This window comes from Bombus pyrosoma, linkage group LG13 (genome assembly GCF_014825855.1).
Source record: "Bombus pyrosoma isolate SC7728 linkage group LG13, ASM1482585v1, whole genome shotgun sequence".
Classification (NCBI taxonomy): domain Eukaryota; kingdom Metazoa; phylum Arthropoda; class Insecta; order Hymenoptera; family Apidae; genus Bombus; species Bombus pyrosoma.
Genome location: NC_057782.1, coordinates 4,733,044 through 4,751,360, shown reverse-complemented (window position 1 = coordinate 4,751,360; position 18,317 = coordinate 4,733,044). Strand labels below are relative to the sequence as shown.

Below are 18,317 nucleotides of genomic sequence, written 5' to 3'. Positions count from 1 at the left end.
AATCAAAATGAATTCCGGAAGGCAATAAAAAATAAAAGTCTCGTACATTGATTATAGAAATCGTTCTTACTGTTTTCGTTTTGGTTTTCTTTTTAATCTCGATTAATCTTTCTTTCTTAATCTGATATATTTAGATTGATTCGAATATGATCGCCGACTTTCGACATCGATTAATTTCTAATGCCTGACTCTGGCTTATCGATCACTGCATTTGGATTGTAATACAAATAAGAGTGGAGGTTAAATTGAATGGTTTGATTAATAAATTCACTTTTATTATTTTATTCATTCGAAAAATTCTACATTGTATTTTATGCAAGGATCTTCTTTTTTTTGGTATTATTTATTATCGCTATAGAAATTTGCTATCGAAGAAATTTTTTGCTGTAAAAAAATGTTGGAAGTAGAGAGTCAAAATCAAATTATTTCATGTGAGAGTGGATCCAATCGACGTAGGAGGCAACACGAGTGTAGACGGAGGGCATGTGGCTAGATCCACATGGTATTATACCCCATGAAACGATACCAACTTGTACAGACTTTCCATTAACCTTTTGGGCGAGTGGGCCACCAGAGTCACCCTGGAAACAAATCGAATAAATCCATTAATCTCTCGTTCAAAAAAATCTCTAACTAATCGACTCATCTTCATTTGTAATCCTTGTAACCTTTTCTAATTTTAATTCGAACTCTAATTCAATTTCACTGGTTTTTTATCCTAGAAAATTTGAAACTAATCGCTCACTCTACTTTATCAATTCCATCTTTATCTCCAATTATTTTCCATCTCTATTCCGATTTCGACTCTAATCCCATTTCACTAGTTTCTTATCCTAAAAACTCTTTAGCTAATCCCTCATTCTACTTTATTAATTACATCTTCAACTGCAATCATTTTCTATACATATTCTAATTTCATACGCACCCTCAATTAAAAATTTCATAATCAAACGCATATAATAATTTAAAACGATATGAGATATACTTACAGAGCAAGCAGATACTTCTTTGCCAGCATTTCCAGAGCAGACCTGGGTGTCGAACAATTCAGGCTTTTGTCCAATGACAGATCCGGAGGTGAGTTGATGGTAACAGTCTTTGTTATCGAGAATGGGTACGACAGCCTTCTGAAGAACGTTTGGCATAGAGGGCTTACTGGTTTTAGAGACTGATCCCCATCCAGAAAGGACAGCTTGTCCAGTTTGTTTCTCTCCTTGTTTGGGCAGGGTGATTGGTTGGACAAGGTCGTTCAGCTTCAAGGGTTTTGCCAGTTCCAATAGAGCGATGTCGTGTTGCGCAACGCCACTATGAAATCATAGAGAAAAATATGTTAGTGGGATGAATGATATGGTAGTTTATGTGCTTTAAAATAGTCAATCGATCGAAGGAGCTACTCGTCTCGTATATCTTCTCCTTTATCTGAAGAATAAGAAATGCCGAAACGAGATTACAAATTATCAGTGACAAAGCGAAGATACAAGAAAGAAGGTCGTTCGGTCACGTTCTCGAGAAAATTGGGTTCACTTCTTAAGCATCTTTTAGAAATAGGAGGCAAGAGGGAGGGGAGCAACGTGGAAAATGAGAAGAGGAGGTCTTACTTTGCCCTTTAATTAATGGAATCTTATTTGTCTATGAGAGAAGAAATTCTAAAGTTTTTTAAATGTAGATACACAAATAGTAGATACGTATTTCGGATGTTGAAATGAAGAATCATTTACGATAGAAACGATATTAAGGGAAAAAAAAAATAATCGGTGAACAAAGTTTTCCAATTTCAAAATGACCATTCGAATAATCTTCAAACAATTCTTACCCTTTGTATCCACTGTGGACTATGCTTCTGGCAACATCCACGACTTGTTGACTGGATTCAGCCTTGTTCAATTCGTATTTGCCAGCGACAACCCTACTTTTTCCAACTTTCATGATGCAGTGGCCAGCAGTCAAGACGTATTTTTCGTTCAGGATGGAACCACCGCAGGAGTGGCTGTATTGAGTTAATGGTGGGATTCCCCATTGAATGGAAACTTGGTATTTGAATTCACCACGAGAGGCTGCAACACCATCGGTGATACGGGGCTGCAGGTTGGTGGGTATGGCCCAGCAGACTATAAAATATTTAATATACGTCAATATTTATATATCCAGATTGATATGTATTTTAAAATCTTTTCTAATATTTTATAAGAATTAAAGAGAAGAAACTATTCAACACCTTGAGTGAAATCTTGAATGAGATATTCTGAGGTATTAATCTCTTGGTAAATTGATGTAAAAATAGTTAAATAAAATAAGTAAGAAGTTATGAATTTGTACTCTCTTACCCTGGAGGAGGAGAACGACAGCCAGAATGCTCTTGGTAAGCATTGTTGTATGATTGTCTTAATACAACTTGAGAAATCTGGTGGAAATTACGATTTATATACGATGCTAGAAGTCGATATCTGGTGATAATTCTAAATTATAATCGATAACCGATCCACTTGATGTTATTTTTACTTTCGATACGTTAACATTAAGTTTACGTTTTGAAGAACGCATTGATTATCGCTTAATATCGCAATCGTATTTTTGTTAATAATATTATGTTACCTTCTTTCATACAATTATATCGCAACAATTGATTATTTTTTCATTAGATATGATTTGATAACAGATTTATTGTCATATCGTGGCGCGTTTGTATCGGGGTTGAGCATTTTAATTGTTAACAAATTTCTATTAAATATAGATGCAAATAGGTTACTGATCTAAACCTCAAAAAAACATATTCTAACTTATTTCCCCGAAGTGATGAATATAATTTGTGTTTTTTAAATTCATTTATTCGTCCATTCACTTCCTTTTACATCTTACTGAACTCTTATATTTCTATATACTTTGTGTATACTTTACAATATTTACATATCACTTATTAGAATCTAACACGATTATCTGCGCTGGAATATTTAGTAAAGCTGGTACAAGCAGTGAATAATAAAATTCTGTCATTAGGTTACAGAATTCTAAATAGCATTTTAATTTTCCCGGTGACAAACTATGCGTACATTTGATAATTTCGTAACGGAAAATAAATTGCTTTTATCTTCGGTTTCGATCAATTCCACGCTTATCAATCCAAATTATCACTGTCACACGAGATGGATTCTTTCCTCGATATCGATAGTCGTCGAAATCATTGAACCGATAAGACACGATAATTAACAATTTTGTGTTGCACGACTCATTTGATAACAGAGATCGATTTCATGTGTTGCAAGTGATTAGACGGGCGATCGTTCTTATTCCTGCCCAAATTTCACGAGCAGTTGGCACGATTTGTGACGCCGGAAGTAGAAACCCGTACGTGCCGCGATCTCGAAGCTCTAGCGTGTAGGCGTATTTTATTCCGGCTACTCCCTTGGCCCAATCGTCAGAAGCACCTAAAATTTACTGAGTATTACAAGTCATACATTTTAATTATTAAGCAACTTTCCTTACAGTCGCTCGCTAAAATATTTGAACATTTACAGAAATCTTTCATGAATATATTTTGCTTATATAAAACATTTGGAATTTTATTAGCATCGAAATGAAACTCGACTACCATGATTATATTGGCAAAGTTTCAATCAAACTGTTACACAAATAGATTTACAAGGAATGATAAATAAAGAATGGAAGATTTCTGTCTCTACTGTTGAACTTTATATGGAACGAAAAAAAAAAAAAAAAATATTATAAATCGTCGAACGACAAGTTTCGCTTTTAATTGGTAATTTCATTCTCTCTGGAATTTTATAACAAAATAATTTCGAAGTGATAGAAATAAAATATAACGATACCAGAAACAGAAATTCGAATTCGAAAGAAATTAAAAGGAAGTGGTTTAATCAATTTTGTTCCAGTAAAAATTCGATATATAAGATAAATGTACTATTCTATATTAAATAGAAATTCAATTATCTTTAGAAATTAATTACTCTCCTACAAAAGGCTATTATATCCTACAGAAGATTATTTCTATAAATACGAATATCACTTTTGTTTTAATACTTTATGATATGATCTCATTTTGCCTCCCGGTTATTATTGTTCAATAGCCCACTATTTATCAGTTTAATTAACTGTCAGCACGCGAGTACGTTTTTCACTTCGTCAATTGTCAAATATTATCAAACAAAGGAGATAAGACCATTTACCTTGGTATCTTACCTATCGTATTTGTTTAATATTGGTTTTTACGTGATCGTACCTGAGGTTGGATATAACAGATGTGCTGATGGACCAAGTTGATAATCGGTCCCGTGTATTTTCGAAATGGCTCCTATCGCTTTTTTAGCTACGTTCACTAATTCGGAATAATCGGACGGTTTTGAGTACGTATATCCCCATGGCACCAGCCACATTTGTGAGTACGAATGCAACGTTAAATAAATCCTAAAAGCATTATTCCATCCATCATTTAAATCCATGATCTGAATTAACTTCGATTAGATTGAATCGGATTCAACATTGCCGATGAAACCGTTTGGAATCGCTACGTACAATTTCTAAAAATAGGTCGTGAAAAAGATAAATCACTCGAATACGACAAGCATTTGTTTGAGGTTACTGAATTAAAAACAACGTAATTTAATTAACTGACGATTTTTCAATCGCCTTTCTAGATTATCCTATATACCTACTTAATATTTTGTTTGTTAGCCAAGATGTAATCGGCCATTGCCTTCGTTTCCGGTTCGGAGAACGCGCGCGGTCCTGCGTAAGTCTCGTGGCAAGGGTCCAAGCTCGCCCCACCCTCTTCCATTTCACCCCAATGGTAGTCAAAGTTTCTATTCGGGTCAACACCCTCGCATTTGCCCCATAACCACCCTGTATAATGGTTCACTAGCTGGAGAAACCTAAAATGGAGCAACGTACCCGTTCGTAAGTCACGGGATATTGAAAAGAGGCGTAAATGTATGTTGTAATTATTTAACTACGTATATTGTAAGTAAAACTAAATTATATTACAATTTTTTTCAGAAACAGTGATTCGGAAACAATGCTGATCAACTATATAAATTAAAATACAGGTAAAATTGATAATTATGATTGTAAAGATTTCTCTTGGAACTTGCGATTATTTATGCTTCCTTTTCATGACGAAAAAATTCCTCAAAATAGGAATAGATTATTTATTCTTAAAGATGGATATTAATTGTGTACCTATAAATTTTGTTACATGAAAATAGAGATAATTTAGTTTGTGAGAGAGTTTCATATATCGATCCACCACCATCCTCAGTTAAGGAGATAACGAACGAGGTGTTTCCTTGAAAAAGATCCAAAAAATCGAAGAAAGCAATCGTACCGACTGTCATCTTGATTTTCTGCATGATTACTTCTTGTCTTCCTCCATAATCTGTCGCCAATGTGAGTGAACTCGTAGCCATCCGGATTTGCGACAGGTAAGATCATCCAGTCCGAATTGTCGAGCAATTTAGCGTAGCTCGAGTTTTTCTCGACCAACTGGCTGACGATGTAGGTCGCCACGGCGGAGCCGATCCATTCGCGTGCGTGCATACCTGCCGAATGTAAGGACAATTCCAGAAAAAACCACATAACGGGATAGGGTCACGTGGAACGCGTCGAGCATAGAAACTCTGCTCTCTCGAAAATATTTTGAAACGTATTCTCGAGAAATTTTATTGACTTAGATTTTACTACGTGACAAAAAAGGTGGGCAATTTTTTTCTTATTACGTTCGTCATTTGCATACAGCGATATCCTCCGGCGACTTATTGCTATTTTTTATGTCATATCGTTGCAGTAGAAACGAGACGATTAGAAAAGACACGCAAAGAAATATATTCAGGAATAACTGTCTTCTCGAGGATGATATGGATTTAATTAATACGGTCTTTATACTTTGACTTAGATGAAGTGTCTAGATATAAATGTTTGACGCAACATGTATCGAATGTACGAGATGAACTTGGATAACGCGAATAAAGATACAATTATCAATTATAGCGTAACGAGTAGCGTAGGTACTCGAAGGTGTTAAACAATTAATTAGCAAATGGATGAAGATCTGTTGATTCCAAGAAATATTTCATACGGCTTCCTGTATTCTTTTTATTAAATTGTTATAATATCCTGCTCTTTATGTATCTACTATATTTTCTCCCTGTAAATCCTTGGAGTCTTTATCGTAGTAGGAAGCAACATCATACAGGAAACGATCTTCCTTTGAGAACGAAGAAACGAACTTACTAGAAATTCCCTCGTACATACGATCTCTCACGTTACTATGCAGAGTCTCGGTTCAGTTGAAACATAAATCCGCGGGCTGTCAACGAGAATAACAAAGATCCGGCTTTCATGTTAAAGAGTAGAACACGCTACAACTCTGGAGTTTGCCGTATCTTTAGTTCAAATCGACTAATAGAAAATGTTAAGCAGGTACGATTGCTGGCCAATTGGCGAATATTAGTCGATTGCCAAGTAGGTTTCTTTCTTATAATTTTACAATTTTACGTCAAATAAATACGATAATCAGATGATTGTAATTTGTAGAATTACATTGTAGAATTTGTTTGTGAAATTGTCGAGTAATTTGAAAATTTGTGGGGAAAATATAGGAACAGCAACTCACCAGCGTCTATCCAAACAGCCGGTTTGGCTTCACCCTCTTTATTCGGTCCGGTTGAAATTTTTATCATTTTGATAGGTTGGTTTTCGTAGCTATGTCCTATAGTTATTACTTCGACTAGGCTTGGATAACTCAAGGCTAAATATTCCAAATACTTAACGATTTCTGAAAAAAATGTTCGTACATTAAAATAAATTATTGTAAATTTCTATTCTAAAGAGATGCTAACGAATTGCACAAATTGTGTTCGAAAACTTTCACGATTTGACACGATATTCATTTTGTTGTAGAAATATTATCTTATATTGAGTGGATATGACTGGAAGATAAAAATGGTAGAAATAGATTGAAGACAGTGGAGGAATCTGAAACCGGGCGACCAGATTTACATTGGAAATTTCAGAAAAGTTTGGTACAGAAAAGATATATTATAAACGCAGAATTTTTGCTGCTTAGTCGTTCAGTTTTCAGCAACAAAATACTAGACATTTTTTACTAAAATCTTATGTTTGAAACGTAGGATCTCATTACATCGTGCGACGTTTGAACGAGGGTTCGAGTCAAAGATCAAACATATAATCAAGCACATAATGTGCAGTTTGTCTGAAGCTTGACATCGAGAAATCCGACGTGAGTAAAAACCTGTTTATCAAATCTTTGTTAATATTTTCCACACTCGCTGACTCAGATTAAATAACTTGATTATTTATTTCTTTATCTAATACGATGACGTTTAAGTATATAGTGCTTCAATTCAATTAAGTGTATCAGGAACAATATTTTCATTTTCTCGTAGATGTCATGTACGGATCATTATTTCCTCTTCTGAGAGAAAGGTAGCATCACAACGCGTTCGTACATTGTTAAGTAAATCGATGAGTGTCGTATGGAAACGTACTTACCTCCATATCGGTGATACCGTTTCCAAGTCATACTGTGGCCATTAGTCATGACAAGATCCTCGCGTTGTTCCTTTGTCATTTTTGGATTCTGATACGCTATCATTTTCTATTGTAGGGAATTAAACGAACAATTGAGGAGGAAAATAAATTGATGTCACTGTAATTAATTTTAGGTACGATATTACAATTTAAACTAGTCCTTACTATCTCTGCTACATTTTCAAGATGCGTAATCACGTATTATAACGATGCGTTAATCTCTAAATTTTCTTGAAACAATTAAAATTGAAATTTTTTAATTCAAAGTAAGATCAAAATTCAAATCGTCGAAATTTCAATTTCAAGGAAAATTCAGGAAAATCGTAGCAAGATTAAAATTCGTATATCTGGCTATTCTAATATTTGTCTTTTATTGGTAACCTTTTATCGTATAATATCGTTAATTAAATATTCGCGTTAAATATTCTGTTAATATTATATCTCGTACCTGAAGGTCCGGCATCAGCACTGTGAAATCGATCCCTTTGTTTCTAAAGAATGTTTTCACGTCAGAGACAAGATCTGGCGCGATAACCACGTCTGTTGTCCTAGAATATCAATTTTAAATATGATTCTTTTGCAATCTACCAAATTATAATTAAAGGAAATTAACACGAATAAAGAACACACACTTGTTGTATTTCGGTTCGGTCCAAAACTTAACATCTTCAGGCTCGGCTTCTTTAAGATCTTTCAGATCGTTCACGTGTCCTTGTGAACTTGGGTACAATCTGATCAATTGATAATTTTTGTAGCTAACTCTGGACGACCGCGGTTTGAAATTTTTCTCTGTACCGATAATAGTAGTCATGATGGAATCGATTCCATTAGCTACCGCAAAAAACACTGACTCAACGATATTTACAAAAGAGAATCCTCTGCCATCGTTATCGATCAATAAATCATAGTCAGTTTCGTTAAATGTAGTATTCTCTTCATCCAGATACCTGAAACAACAACCTCGATTCTTTCAATGTGATCCGTATTCTCGTGATCATTTAAAATCCGATTATCCTCTGTATTTCACCAGAATTTAAACAAATCTTCATTCGGATCATTATCGGCAAGTATAAATCGATCAATCAAAATAAAGTTAATCCAACGTACACTCAATCAAATATAATTCACGAAAGTGTTAGAATCACTTAAAATTTCCGAGTAAATTGCCGATATTTATGTATTTATGAGAGATTTAAAAATGAATTTGACATACACAGTGTACAAGAACGTACAAAACGTGCAAAGTAAAGCATCTGTCGGAAAATTTAATAGATAAAGCAAATCTCTATTTAGATCCTGTTTCTTGAATTATAAAAATTTTACATATACACAAATTCTTTTGATTAGTAAATATTTTTCTAATTCTTTATTTCTAAAAATATAAAATTGCATGAGGATCCATAATCTAACTACCTGTTTAAAATTCGTCACAAAAAATAATATTCCTCGAAAACAAACCTTGTTTCACGGTTTCCTTTGTCGGAGGACCAATCATCTTTTCTCATGGAAGAACAATCGTAATTCTCTACGGGCAGAAATTCCAAATCGCTGTGCTGTGGTCGAGCAATGACTTGATTCGACGCGATGATAATCACTGATAAACCGATAAACACGACGCGCAGGATCGACTTGAAGTCGACAGCCATGATCGGCCTGTGTCAGGCCAGGATGTGCGACCGTCTTGAAGTCTCCTCGTTGACTGATCTGGTGATTCGAGCCGAAACCAGTCTTTCTCGGACTTGTTCGTCGTATGCGAAAAAGGACAATTTCTCTGGGGCTGCCTTACGAGCGCAGCTTACGGGATTTCTGTATGGTATTCAGTACTCGACTTCCTCGTGAGAACTTCTAAGACCTCGCTTCGATAGTAGATCGAAGGTCCCGAGGTTAGTGGAATACACATGATTCTATTGGATCGTTAGTAACTTAAAAAATATTTTATTATCACATTAGAATTTTATTAAATTAGGTCTATGCTCCGTTTTATGGTGTTAAATTAAATTAATCTTACTGCGTTAGTTAGCTCTACATGATCTTTTTTATTAGATTAACGACTGTTCTTCTGAAGGATTCTTTTAGTTCCAAATAGTTCTTGCGAGATTACAAAGTATCTTATTTCTTGTCATGGAAAGAGAAATAGATGAAAAAATGTTCGTACATTAAAATAAATTATTGTAAATTTCTATTCTAAACGCTAATCTATAATCTAATAAATTAATCTATTAATCTCTATTTATTAATCTTCAAATACCATATATATTAGGTGATCCAGACAATTTTAAAATAGCTAATCCATAGGTGGAGTTATTATATTATTTCTTTCAATTTTTATTTTATACCTTATTCCAATAATTAACTCTAATAATTTTAATAACAATAAATTTTATTTTTTAAATAAATTTTTATACTGATGATTCATTAATATTTTCATTATATTAACCTGACTAGGAGGACAAATAATTGAATACCCCTACGTAAATTTAAATATAATTTTTACATTTATATACTTCTTTTACTTAACTTTTTCATTTTTATTAATCTTTAATTTATTCGTTTAGAATTCGGTTCGAAATTGTGTTCGAAAACTTTCACGATTTGACACGATATTCATTTTGTTGTAGGAATATTATCTTATATTATATCATATATTATGTTGTAGAATATGACTGGAAGATAAAAATGGTAGAAATAGATTGAAGACGGAGGAGGAATCTGAAACCGAGCGACCAGATTTACATTGGAAATTTCAGAAGACTTTGCAGTATTTTGTTATTAGTTATTGTCACTAATTATTTAATTAGGAAGATTCTCAATTCAACATTTAGATATTTCGTACAAGTTTATGTGATACTAAATATCTTCCAATTTTGAAAATGCTATTTTAATCTATCGTGTTGCAGAGATGATGGATGATCCTGATGAAGTTAAATGCGAAGGTCTTCTTGCTCCTGTTTTAGGAATTTGCAAATTTCCTACTCGAAAGCGTGCAATTTTAAACAGGTTAAAGATTATACAGAAGAAAAAGGACAACGTTTGTTGCCTCGTAATTATGTTATACTGTGTCTATGAAAAAAATTTATTGCACGCAAGAGGAATCCGGTTCATTGGAGGGAAACGTTCCACCATTTTTCTTTGCAGCGCGTCTCATTCCATTCTAATGTGCTAACGGTAATCGAGAGGCAATTTTCTATTACCGTAGCCATCTCTTCACCGAATTCCATTCCGATAAAGACAAATATAAAATATGAAAGAGCAAAGAAAGTCGATTTAGTTTTCTGGAAACTTTTCCTTTCATTCTGAGCGATATTTCGCGTAATAGTGGGCGACATGTAAGTTGCATATTGTTGAATCAAAGAAAGTAGTTTGATATTTAATCGATAATATACAGATTTCTATCCATCAGATCTATCCTACTTTTCGAATACAGAAGTATGACAGATCTAGATGCAATTATTGAAACAAGAAAGTTACGAGCAGATTTTTCTCAGGGAGAAAAGTAGATTAGGCAAAATTTATTCCTTTTCTTCTTGGATACTCTTTTAAACGTATTCCTGAAAATAGGATAAAAATGGATTATTTAATATTACGCTGCGAATATGGTTTATTATCGTTACAACTATAACAGCATACCGTTCTGGTATGCAGCAATACAATTATTGCGTGAACCTACGTAATAATAGAGCGTAAATAAGTAATAATAATTAATAATTATTATAATAATGACTGGTGTTAAATTAATGTTACTCGGTTAGTCAGTTTTCCACGTGTACGAAAATTGAAACATATAAAGACGAGACCGGAAACGCGGCCACGAACAACGACTACGAAGAATTAAAATAGAGAGGAGAATCGAGAAGAAAGATCGGATGGTTTGTATTATTCTCGTCTTTTACAGATCGAGATCTATATATCGAATTCTCTGTACGTTCGAGTATACACATCGAATTTTGACTAGCACACAGTTTCTGACAAAAACTCCTCACTCTCCATTTCTTCTCCAATATCATTGGTTTGATAACTGGAAGAGTCATCTGGATAAAGCAGAGGAAGCTTAATAAGATCCCGACCGACCGATCTTCCCGATTGCATTAAAACAGTGTAAAAAGTAGACGAAGGACAAAGAAAGAAAATTATCGCGACGTCGAGGATACGATAAACAGTTTCTTTTTTTTTCTCTCTCTTTTTTATCGTAAATCCCCTCGTGGCGCAGTATTGTCGTAATTACATATAACATTTCTTTCGTAATAATTGACTGCTTATCGTCGTCCCCGCCAATTGGATCTTCCTTCGTCGATTCTCGAATTCTTTTTTCACGAACGAAGGACGTCGCTCGCGAGGACGAATAAATGGCAAGAACCTACGGGGAGTCATTAAACAAAATGTGATGTTTCGTTTCGATACGCTACTCCTCATCGAGTATCGTTTATATTTTTGTTCCGTCACGTTGACGCTGATGGAGGATCGATCTCTTCTCTTTCTTCCGTTCGCCCCATTACTTTATCCCTTAACTTCTCATCTCTTCATCCGGCGAACAAGCATCGATTCTCTTCTCGATACCTGTTCATATTTTCTGTTCAACTTATTTACAGTTATTTATAGAACGTTTTATTCGTAACGTTAAACCGCTGCTTTCTTTTGGAACATCGCGGGCTACGATACACAGGCACGGCTCCGCAACGACGTAACATTTTCTTCGATAAACATTACTCGAGAGTCCCAAGTATAACGTGATTAATAACGTATATAGATATTCAACTATTTTCTTGAGTTTTCTTGCATTTTTTTCGTAACAGTGTACATACATACGTGTAACTATTTCTGCGTGTGATATTTTTTACGATCGAGACACGTACTCGCGAGTCTGCGCTTCGAATGCGCGACGATCTTCGAGATTCGCGCATAGAGCACGCTCGATTACTCGTAATCAACTATACCTACCAGCTATCGGTACGTTCGTTTGCATATCGTTCGTGTAATAGTTTCGCGTTGGAAGCAAAGTATAACGTCGTTATCCTGTAACTTCGTCCCTTCACAACGAATACGATTAATGGAAAACGAAAATTCTGTGTGGCATGCGTTGCTCTTGATGATGGTTTGCGTTAATTAATGCAGGAACGATTCTCGATTATAGACGTAAAAAACTGGTACAAAACGGTTAATCATAGACGAATAATCGTTACAATTATTCTTAAGTTAAATCTTCGTGTTTCTTTTCTAGAATGTAACACAACGAGAAGTTGCAATCGCGTCATCGTACTTTGCTCCGATATAGTTTATATTACTTTACTATTCTCTAATATAATAACCAGCAATAACGATCGTCGTTAATAACATTCTCTTCTGAATAGCGTGATCACTGACACGAGGATGGAACCGAGTTTCTCATTTCACTCATTTTACTTCTTCATTTAGAACAATAACGATTGAATCTCTATCGTTAACTTCTACTGTATTTCTGCTTAGAACGTTCATGCTCTACTGACTCGATTTCTACTTCACGAAATGCATGAAGACCTATTACGATAGTCAACTAACGTCCTTTGATCTTGCTATTATTCTTCGTAAATAATGTTCGATCCGTATTCATTCTTCATGATGAATCGCTTCTATCTTGTCTTCGTCGACTTTCTGTCCGCGTTTCGGAGATGAAACCGTTATTCAAGCATTCTGGAGGACGTGTGCGACGAATAAAACAATTTATACGATGTTGGCCTTGGCTATGGAATTGCCCATCATGACCTTGTTCACGAAATTCACTATGGCTGTGGCTGGTTGTTCTGGTTCTAGCTCCGCGAACACGTGGCATTGGTTGTCCGATTTGTGGGCCGGTTTTCTAGCAACGAATCCGAAGCATCGACTGGAAAAAGAGAATTAAACACAATAATAAATCGAATTTATGAGAAAAGTTGGTCGATTTGAATTTTAAGAGTAATCTTTGATTACGTTGCTACTTTCGATTAAATTCCAAGTTTACAACGAATTCAGTTTGAATTTCGAAAGAAGTATTAGGCAACAGATTTGTAACCTTTGATTAAATGCCAATTCTAAAAATAATTCAGCTAAAGTTCCAAAGAAAATATTAAATTACAAAGTTACTCTTATAGACTAAATTTTAATCTGAGTTCTAAATAATTTCGAATTGAAGAAGCAAGGAAATAATTTTAGGTATCTTCGTGGTAAAGTAAAACTAGTAAATTTAAGAGAAATTGGAATGTGAAAAGAATGAACATAGAGAACGTACTGGGCACTGACAGAGCGGCCAGTTTCCTCGCTGGCGAAGTCCCAAGTGCGTTCCTCCGTGTCCAAGCCGCAGTAGCTGATATTATTCGTGGGATAATGCCTACGGAAGAAAAGCTTCCGCGCGTTATCCGTCAAAGTTATTCCCTGCGTTGAAACTTTGAAATGAACGATAGTCGCTGTAGGCAGTGGCTTCTGCTCGAACATTGTCGTGACTGCCTTTTTGATGGCCTGAGGGCCCGTCAGTGATTCCGTGTCCATGGTGAAAAGGTATAAAACATTACAGGCTAAACAGAAATTACAAATCATAAACTATAATGCAATCGAGAAATTAAATTAATATCTATCTAATAACGCAACGTATGCGTCATACGTATCTCTTTTTATATACATATAATGATGCATACATATATGTCATAGGTCTTTATCAAAAAAATTCGAAATTGCAAGAATCTTCCAAGGCAAAGAACTTTGATTCTGTACACGTTTGAGTTTTATATATAGTTAATCAAAGAATATTCGTATTTTTGCAATTATTGAATTCGAATGATTAATATTCTTTGATTAATATTTTTCATGTGTTGAAGATTTGACATTAGTCGAATATTACGTTTCCTTAATGAATTACCTGCACCCTGTGCAAGCAGTTGCTGTGTGCTATTCGTGCCAGGTGAATCGAGAGCTCTGGCTGCAGCTTCCGGTTCTGGGAGCAACAGCTGGCAAGGTAGAGCCATCGCCATCAAACTGTGTTGATAAACCAACGCCGATAACGAGCTGAAGACTGGCTCGTTGGCACATCCCTTTAATCTAACACCTCTGGATGTAGGCTCGATCAAAAAGTGCCTGACTAACTCGCTAGACGGGTCTTTGGGACTGCTTGGTGCACTTGGAGGCGGAGTTGCTACCTTCAGAGCGAGTCCAAAGGCTCCTGGGAAGGAATTGCTATCTCGAACGACGAATGTTCCTGGCGCTGCATCCTTCAGCATTGAGATTGCTGAAAAATATCAATACAGATTCGTGTTTACGTCGTTCAGACTTATCTGTCGGATTCACTTTTTCACAATTAAAAAGTTTCTCAAAAAATGAATAAAAATCCTCGCAAATAAAGTTCCTGTAAATGCATAAAAATTAGTAGTTTAGTAAAAACATTGCTTCTACGCCGTTTGTCTATGGTTAATTTATTATTTGAGCCTGATTAGGAAATTAATATTTCGTTTGTACATTATTCGAGATAGATGGAATTCTAGAAGGAAGTTTGAGTGAAATAAGTACCTTGCTCTCGAGATATGTTGGGCTTGTACCAGATCCTGCTGGTGTCGCGCACAAATTTTACGTTGACATCGGCCACTTCTTGCGGCTCGGTGTTCGAATGTACACTGGATCGTCTTGAACCGTAATACTGGATCTGAGGAGATGACTGGCCACCACTGTTTATGGATGTGTACGATGTGGCACTCTAAAACCCAACCATAATATCTTCGTCTCAGAAACTATAATAGCTTTGATACAATGAAAATGAATACTCGTACAATAAATAAAAATGCAATTTGAAACATGATAAACGATCGATTAAATCGATACAGATAATAATTGATTGAGAAATAATTCGTAAAGCGTATTTGGCTATACGTACCTTAGGACTTTGGGCAAATTCAATGTGAGTCGGAGTACCAGGGCTGCGCGAGACAGCTTGCGATTGTTGTTGCATCGTTGGCTCGTTTATCGGAGAAACAGATCGGTCCTTGCTACAAGGAAGCAATCACAAGCATCGTTATAAAGTGCATTTCGAGCAGGATCGTTTTCCGCGTGCAGGCAGACGCGTGTATTCCGTGATCTCTGTGTGTGTACAGTGTACAGATGTGTGTTGTCAGGTGATTCGTGCAAGATGGTGTACGCTGTGAGAAAACATCGGAAATGTGGTACATACAAGAACGAGGAAAAGATCGAGGGCCAGGAAGAAGGAATATCGATAAAGGAAACACAGGCGAAGAGAGAGAAAAAGAGCGAGAAAGAAATACGATTGCACGAATACGTCTCGTAACTTACAATTCTTTTTTATCTTAAGAACAACGATTCACACACGTCTATATACAGGTACAGTTGTCAGCAAAAATTCTTGTCATTGAGTAAAATGATAGTGCATATATTATTGTACATGTTAATTAGTGATGTCGAATGTCCTCTTTCTCCGTTTCTTATTATTAATAAGAAGCCTGTCAATGAATTATTACGTGAGTTTTCTTTGACATATTTTTTCTTTTTCGTTTTTTTGCTGTGCTGACATATTTGGACATTCGTTGCATGACAAAATGCTTTCAAGGTGGTTCACGATGCAAGAAGCTCGAGCTTTTGTTAGTCCGACAGGTGCAATATACACACTCACACACGACGAACAATGCGTGTTCTTAGCTCTTCGTTTTTCATCACGATGCTGAGATCTGCAAAATCCCCTACAACCGCATCGCTCCAAAATCAAACACGAAAGTTTCATGTATTACAGCTACTTTAACCCTTTAAGAGTGTACGAAAATGATAAAGAATTCAGAGTAAGTAATTTGGAAAATAATTATTGCTTTGGCAACGTAATTTCTTGGATTTTTAGTATCAGATACTTACAAAAAATATATACTTTGCCAATTATAAATATTCGGACACACTGGTTAGTTGATAGCAACAGTATACGAATTTTAGTGTAAAGATGTACAAATCAGAAGAGTACAAATTAATGAAGAATTAATTAGTAATTGCAAGTAACTTTCCACTATCTTCCAATGCAATTATCAGACGATAAATCTAGATTATCTCTTAGAAACACAGCAATAATAACATATACGTATAAATTATTATGTTTTGCTAATATTTATTTCGAATAACACCGTGAAAGGATTAAAATGTTCAAGTCGTAAATGTATATCGTCGATCAGATGATATTTTGATATAATTTTTTTGATGGTCATATACGATGCGGTTGCAGTAGAAGTGTATTGATACAAACGGTTAATGGCACGACATTAAACATTCACGACATATTTGCGAAGTCAACGCATTTCCATCGTTGAGAAGCGCGAGTTCGTCATTTGCCACGTGTTCCAGTGCTGTCAAATAATATATTACCTATAGTCGAACGACGCCGATTGGTTAGTGAGCGGCCATCGTTTGTTATGCGTTTGTTTAAGTGGCCCGCTTGCCGGGAAACTCAAGCGTCTAGAATCACGAATATCGTTCTGCGTCATAATCATTGCTTCCATCAGCAATGTTCGATGGAAGATAATCCCATCAAAACAATTTTGCTTCAGCATTCATTAGAAAATAAAAAATAGGAAAGAAAGAAAATCACTCTGTTCCGTTAAAACAAAACTGAAACTTCAGTCATTACGAGTGTGAACTAATTTTCTTACCCCTCAAATCATTATCTTCGTTATCCTCATTTAAATTACTATTATTATAATCTTTCATGTCAAATTAATCGTGTAAAAATTCGAACACAATAAATAATGAACGCAAATTATCCGACTTTTGAACTTGATTTTATATTATTCGTAGAATAAATAATAAATCGAGCCTGCCGAAGCTCCGATACTATTTGCGCTAATCAGAGAATGAAACAAGTTAATAATAATGGAAAAATAACAAAATAGTTGCCCACCTCTGTGTTGTCGGACTCTTGGGTGGAAGTCCCGTCTCCTTCGAGACTTCTCTTCGTTCTTCGATGTAGATCGTTCGTTCGCTGCCATAATTCCCGATGTTGTTATTATTGTTCCCGGTTGACTCCACGTTGTGCACGTTATTGTTGTTGTTGTTCACGTTGTAACTTGTGTTCGTGCTATAGGTGCGATCAGCCGCGAACGTAACCGTAGGCGAGGAATTGTTTACGTACGGGGTTCGAGGATGTACCGGAAACGCCGGAGTTTGCGGCCTTGACGCGCTGTTGACCACCGCACTTCCGGGACTGACGCTCCTCTCGGTCCACGATGAAGCAGAGTCATTGTGCGACTGCAAGTTTTTATCAAATTTTTACGTGTGCTCCATACGACGTATTATTAAAAATACGTTGAAGAGATGCTGCGCACATCTGATAAATCTATAAGGCGTATGAAGCAATTTGAAATGTATATGTATATGTATACAATCAATCTAAAATTTGTGGTGAAATATGCAGATAGAATGATTCGAGAGAAATCTAAGGCATTTTTAGTCTTAACCCCTTTGCATTTGGAGACACGACGTGATATTATACAGTTAAAGCTTCAGAATATCTTCTCTGTTTTTAACATTTTTATCTCTTTAATCTTTAGTTAAGCGTACCATTGAGAGACAATAGAGTTATATTAACAATTTCCCATTTGAACGGTTTCGCTCAAGTGGAAATAATATATTTTTACATATATTCTCAGCCATCTCTTCTTTACATCAGTTATTCCTTATTAAAGTTTAGTCATAATGCAAGACCACGCGATTTTGATGTAGTAGTCAACTTGTTACTTAGATATTATCACATTTCACATTTCATTAAAAACACGAGT

At 35.4% G+C, this 18,317-nt stretch overlaps 3 protein-coding genes across 19 annotated transcripts in view; all 3 read right to left on the bottom strand.

Annotated features, from left to right (window-relative positions):
• Positions 1 to 324: 324 nt before the first annotated feature.
• On the bottom strand, positions 325 to 2,482 carry LOC122574249 (trypsin-1-like). The gene is made up of 4 exons (XM_043741620.1): positions 2,325 to 2,482; positions 1,814 to 2,108; positions 990 to 1,305; positions 325 to 581 (listed from the first exon to the last, which is right to left on the bottom strand). The coding sequence occupies exons 1-4, from the start codon at positions 2,365 to 2,367 to the stop codon at positions 423 to 425; spliced, it is 813 nt and encodes a 270-aa protein (XP_043597555.1). The 5' UTR covers positions 2,368 to 2,482; the 3' UTR covers positions 325 to 422.
• Positions 2,483 to 2,630: 148 nt separating this feature from the next.
• On the bottom strand, positions 2,631 to 9,866 carry LOC122574248 (carboxypeptidase B-like). Its single transcript, XM_043741619.1, has 9 exons — positions 9,019 to 9,866; positions 8,193 to 8,507; positions 8,009 to 8,108; positions 7,522 to 7,627; positions 6,623 to 6,784; positions 5,336 to 5,549; positions 4,668 to 4,883; positions 4,235 to 4,419; positions 2,631 to 3,422 (listed from the first exon to the last, which is right to left on the bottom strand). The coding sequence occupies exons 1-9, from the start codon at positions 9,204 to 9,206 to the stop codon at positions 3,247 to 3,249; spliced, it is 1,662 nt and encodes a 553-aa protein (XP_043597554.1). The 5' UTR covers positions 9,207 to 9,866; the 3' UTR covers positions 2,631 to 3,246.
• A 1,274-nt stretch (positions 9,867 to 11,140) lies between these two features.
• LOC122574244 (tensin-1) overlaps positions 11,141 to 18,317 on the bottom strand; it is a 202,399-nt gene continuing 195,222 nt past the window's right edge. For 16 of the 17 annotated variants that reach the window (XM_043741603.1, XM_043741601.1, XM_043741604.1 and 13 more), the window contains 7 exons: positions 17,441 to 17,787; positions 16,909 to 16,998; positions 15,428 to 15,539; positions 15,067 to 15,250; positions 14,423 to 14,788; positions 13,799 to 14,081; positions 11,141 to 13,414 (listed from right to left, as the gene is read on the bottom strand). In XM_043741603.1, coding sequence (XP_043597538.1) covers positions 13,255 to 13,414; positions 13,799 to 14,081; positions 14,423 to 14,788; positions 15,067 to 15,250; positions 15,428 to 15,539; positions 16,909 to 16,998; positions 17,441 to 17,787 — 1,542 coding nt within the window. In that variant the 3' untranslated portion in view covers positions 11,141 to 13,254. The remainder of the gene's footprint in view (positions 13,415 to 13,798; positions 14,082 to 14,422; positions 14,789 to 15,066; positions 15,251 to 15,427; positions 15,540 to 16,908; positions 16,999 to 17,440; positions 17,788 to 18,317) is intronic. The other variant, XM_043741612.1, reaches the window with a different exon arrangement.

Excerpts from the sequence above, each read along its gene's own strand:
- LOC122574249 (XM_043741620.1), bottom strand. The coding sequence starts at position 2,367 with ATGCTTACCAAGAGCATTCTGGCTGTCGTTCTCCTCCTCCAGG. Across the intron at positions 1,306-1,813 it reads GTCCACAGTGGATACAAAGG|TGGCGTTGCGCAACACGACA; the intron begins GTAAGAATTGTT and ends ATGATTTCATAG. Across the intron at positions 582-989 it reads AAGAAGTATCTGCTTGCTCT|GGTGACTCTGGTGGCCCACT; the intron begins GTAAGTATATCT and ends ATTTGTTTCCAG.
- LOC122574248 (XM_043741619.1), bottom strand. The coding sequence starts at position 9,206 with ATGGCTGTCGACTTCAAGTCGATCCTGCGCGTCGTGTTTATCGGTTTA. Across the intron at positions 5,550-6,622 it reads GGCTGTTTGGATAGACGCTG|GTATGCACGCACGCGAATGG; the intron begins GTGAGTTGCTGT and ends TACATTCGGCAG. Across the intron at positions 4,420-4,667 it reads GCTAACAAACAAAATATTAA|GATTTATTTAACGTTGCATT; the intron begins GTAGGTATATAG and ends TAATGCTTTTAG.